Below are 2,912 nucleotides of genomic sequence, written 5' to 3'. Positions count from 1 at the left end.
AAAATTTTCAAAACCAATCTTTTTTCAGATTTGGAAATTCTATTTACGTTTGTTCATAGTATTTTGAAACACGAACAATTTATTCATATGACTTTTTTTAATAAAATCAAAATTGTCATAGTTATAGCAATTTTAAAATCCTAAAAAACAAACGAAAATTAACAGTTTAAGCCAAACAATGTATGCTAAGAAAAAAAGTCAGGAGTAAATAAATGTTTCTTTCGGGGAGCTTTAAAATGTTATCATAACAACTTTTTTAGCATAACAACTTTTGAAAATTCTATGTATAGTTTTCTATAATACTCAGAAACCCGAACAATTTATCTCAACGACTTTTTCCGATAAAAGCAAAATTATTAAAGTTATAGCATTTTCAAACCCCCAAAGAACAAACGATAATCAAAATTTTAAGCCAAGCAACGCACGATATGAAAATAATCGGTAGTCAAAAAAGTTGATTTTTTAAAGCCCCACAATAATATTCTGTTTCGACATTGAATGTCATACTCCCTATAGCTCACATTATACTTAGAATGTCGTAGGACACATAAAGACGTTTTTTGGACGTCCTTTTGATGTCCTGGTGCCCACAGGGAGGTCTTTTATTTTTTAGCGTGAAAAAATAATCATGTTTCTCATAGGTCTTTTTGGGGTGCCTTCAGGACCAGCCCTGCGGACATCTTTGGAACAACTTTAGGCCAGACAGAACGTCTCTAGGAAGTCCTAAAGTTGTCTTTATAACGACCCTGAGACTTAGACACCAATGTCCAAGAATGTCCCAGAACATTTAAAGACGTCCTAAGGACTTCTCTACGATGTTCCGGTGCCCACTGGACCTTCTTTTGTCAAATGAAAATGTAGTTTGCAGTAATGAAGCAAAAGATCAATGTAAATTCTGTGCCCGTGCAAAGCACACTTTGAACCAAAAAATGGTATGTATTTAAAAGAATAAAGAAGTCTTCAAAAAATATTTGAAAATTCAAAATCTGTGTCCACAAAGAAGACAGAAAATTCAAAATTTGCATCATAAAGTTAGAGCTGAGGCAAGAGGGAAAGCAAGAGCTCAGCATAAAATAAACCTTTTAAGAAAAGTAGTAAAATCCTGTTGGCCTTAGCAGGAACGAAAAAATAGCAATCGCAGAAATGTTTGCAGCTGCAAGCAAAAAGAATCCACAAAGTCGGAAGTACTCAGACGGCTGGGTGGTTCTTCGTATGCTGATTCACATGAGATCTCCATCTGCTTATCGAATGTTACGAGACAACAAAATATTACCTCTGCTCTGTACAAGATGTATTAGAAGGTAATTATTTAAAATATAAGTGTATTTTATTTACGTGTGAGTTTCTCTTATCTTTTATAGCTTCTTTCGTTTTTAGACTAAATATAACAAAGAAATTTTTCAATATAATATAATAATATACAGTACAAATTTCTATAATAAAATAAGAAATATATAAGATATAATTTTCATTCCTAGAAATAAAACAAACTTATCTTATGTGAATACATTTTTCAGATATCTAGCTCTTATCGACCCTCCATGCGGGTTTGATCCTCGTTTTTTAAAAGTTTTAGAGAAATATTTCGAAAACAACCCAGAAGCTCAACGTGACGGTCTACTAATTATGGACGAAATGAAGATACGACAGGGTTTGCTTTTGGACAACTCAAATATGATTTACAGGGGTTGACTGATTTTGGAAATGGAACTCCTACGGAAGATGTTGCCCAAGAAATGGCTGATTGCGGATTGGTTATTGCTTTCCAACCTTTGAATGACAAATATACCCTGCCTATCGCCATCTTCGCTTCGTAAGGACCTGTAAACGGCGAAGTCCTTAATAAATTGATCATCGAATCGATTTGTCTTTTGAAAAAAGCAGGGGCTAGGGTGCACGGTATTGTTGCTGATGGGGCATCAACTAATAGAACAGTTTGGACAGAACTAGGTTGCAGTGGAAAAACTGATTCAATTAAAAATTCATTTGAACATCCAACTGACGAAGCGCGCAAGATCTTATTCTTCTCAAATGCACCTCACCTAATAAAAAACGTACGAAATCGTTTAGCTAATAACTCCAAATTACAGGTATATTAACTAAAAAATAAAGTATTTATCAAATTCGAAAACGAGTATTATGAGATGTCATTTGTTCATTATCACTATTTATTTTCATCTCTATTCTAACTAAAGTGTCATATTAATTTTAGATTCGTGAGAACGAAAGTCCAGCAGAATGGGAATATTTCAAAATTCTTCATAACTGGTACAAACTGCAACCAGCGTGCAAACGACGCTGCCCTAAAGTTTCTGATACTCATATTGACATTGCCAGTAACAGTTTGACAAAAATCAAAGTCTTTTTTTCCGTTCAAGTATGTTTATATATAAATATATAATTATAATAATTATTATTACAATTGATGTTTAATTAATATTAATCTTATATAATATACTTTATCTGCATCTTTTATACTACACAGATTTTGAGCAAATCCGTAGCAGACGGCTTACGCTTCTACAGAGCCCACGAAGCGAGCTTACAAAATTGTAATCAACGGCTGTATTTTGCGACATTTTTAATAATTTATTTGACGCTCTAAATCGTACAACGTCGGAAACTGAGTTACGCCTTGGCTGCAAAGATATCAAAGTATATTCAGTTTTTAATATAATCGTTTGCTTATTATCCTCTTTGAAATATATAACTTTATTCTTCATTTGTACTCAGGTTCTAGAAGACTTTCTCAAATGCTTGGATGAGTGGGTGAAACGAGTTAATGACAATTTAATTCCTCGAGAATGTTTCTTTACGGATAGTACTGCTGAAGGCCTGAGAATGACAGTACGCTTAACAATTGATTTGGAAAATTATTTGCTTAGGGAGAAAAATTATGATGTATTCTTGAC

General features: G+C 33.2%; 1 protein-coding gene across 1 annotated transcript; it reads left to right on the top strand.

Moving 5' to 3' along the window:
• Positions 1–1,143: 1,143 nt before the first annotated feature.
• LOC117173619 lies at positions 1,144–1,692 on the top strand. Its single transcript, XM_033362259.1, has 2 exons — positions 1,144–1,301; positions 1,518–1,692. The coding sequence occupies exons 1-2, from the start codon at positions 1,144–1,146 to the stop codon at positions 1,690–1,692; spliced, it is 333 nt and encodes a 110-aa protein (XP_033218150.1).
• Positions 1,693–2,912: the final 1,220 nt, after the last annotated feature.

The sequence above is a fragment of the Belonocnema kinseyi genome, chromosome 5, assembly GCF_010883055.1.
Source record: "Belonocnema kinseyi isolate 2016_QV_RU_SX_M_011 chromosome 5, B_treatae_v1, whole genome shotgun sequence".
Taxonomy (NCBI): domain Eukaryota; kingdom Metazoa; phylum Arthropoda; class Insecta; order Hymenoptera; family Cynipidae; genus Belonocnema; species Belonocnema kinseyi.
The sequence above is the reverse complement of the archived record's forward strand: the minus strand, read 5'-3'. Positions and strand labels throughout refer to the sequence as shown.

What these genes read in the sequence shown, in the direction of transcription:
- LOC117173619 (XM_033362259.1), top strand. Translation starts at nt 1,144, where the DNA reads ATGTTTGCAGCTGCAAGCAAAAAGAATCCACAAAGTCGGAAGTACTCA. An exon ending in TGTACAAGATGTATTAGAAG is followed by an intron (nt 1,302 to 1,517) that starts GTAATTATTTAA and finishes TACATTTTTCAG; the next exon opens with ATATCTAGCTCTTATCGACC.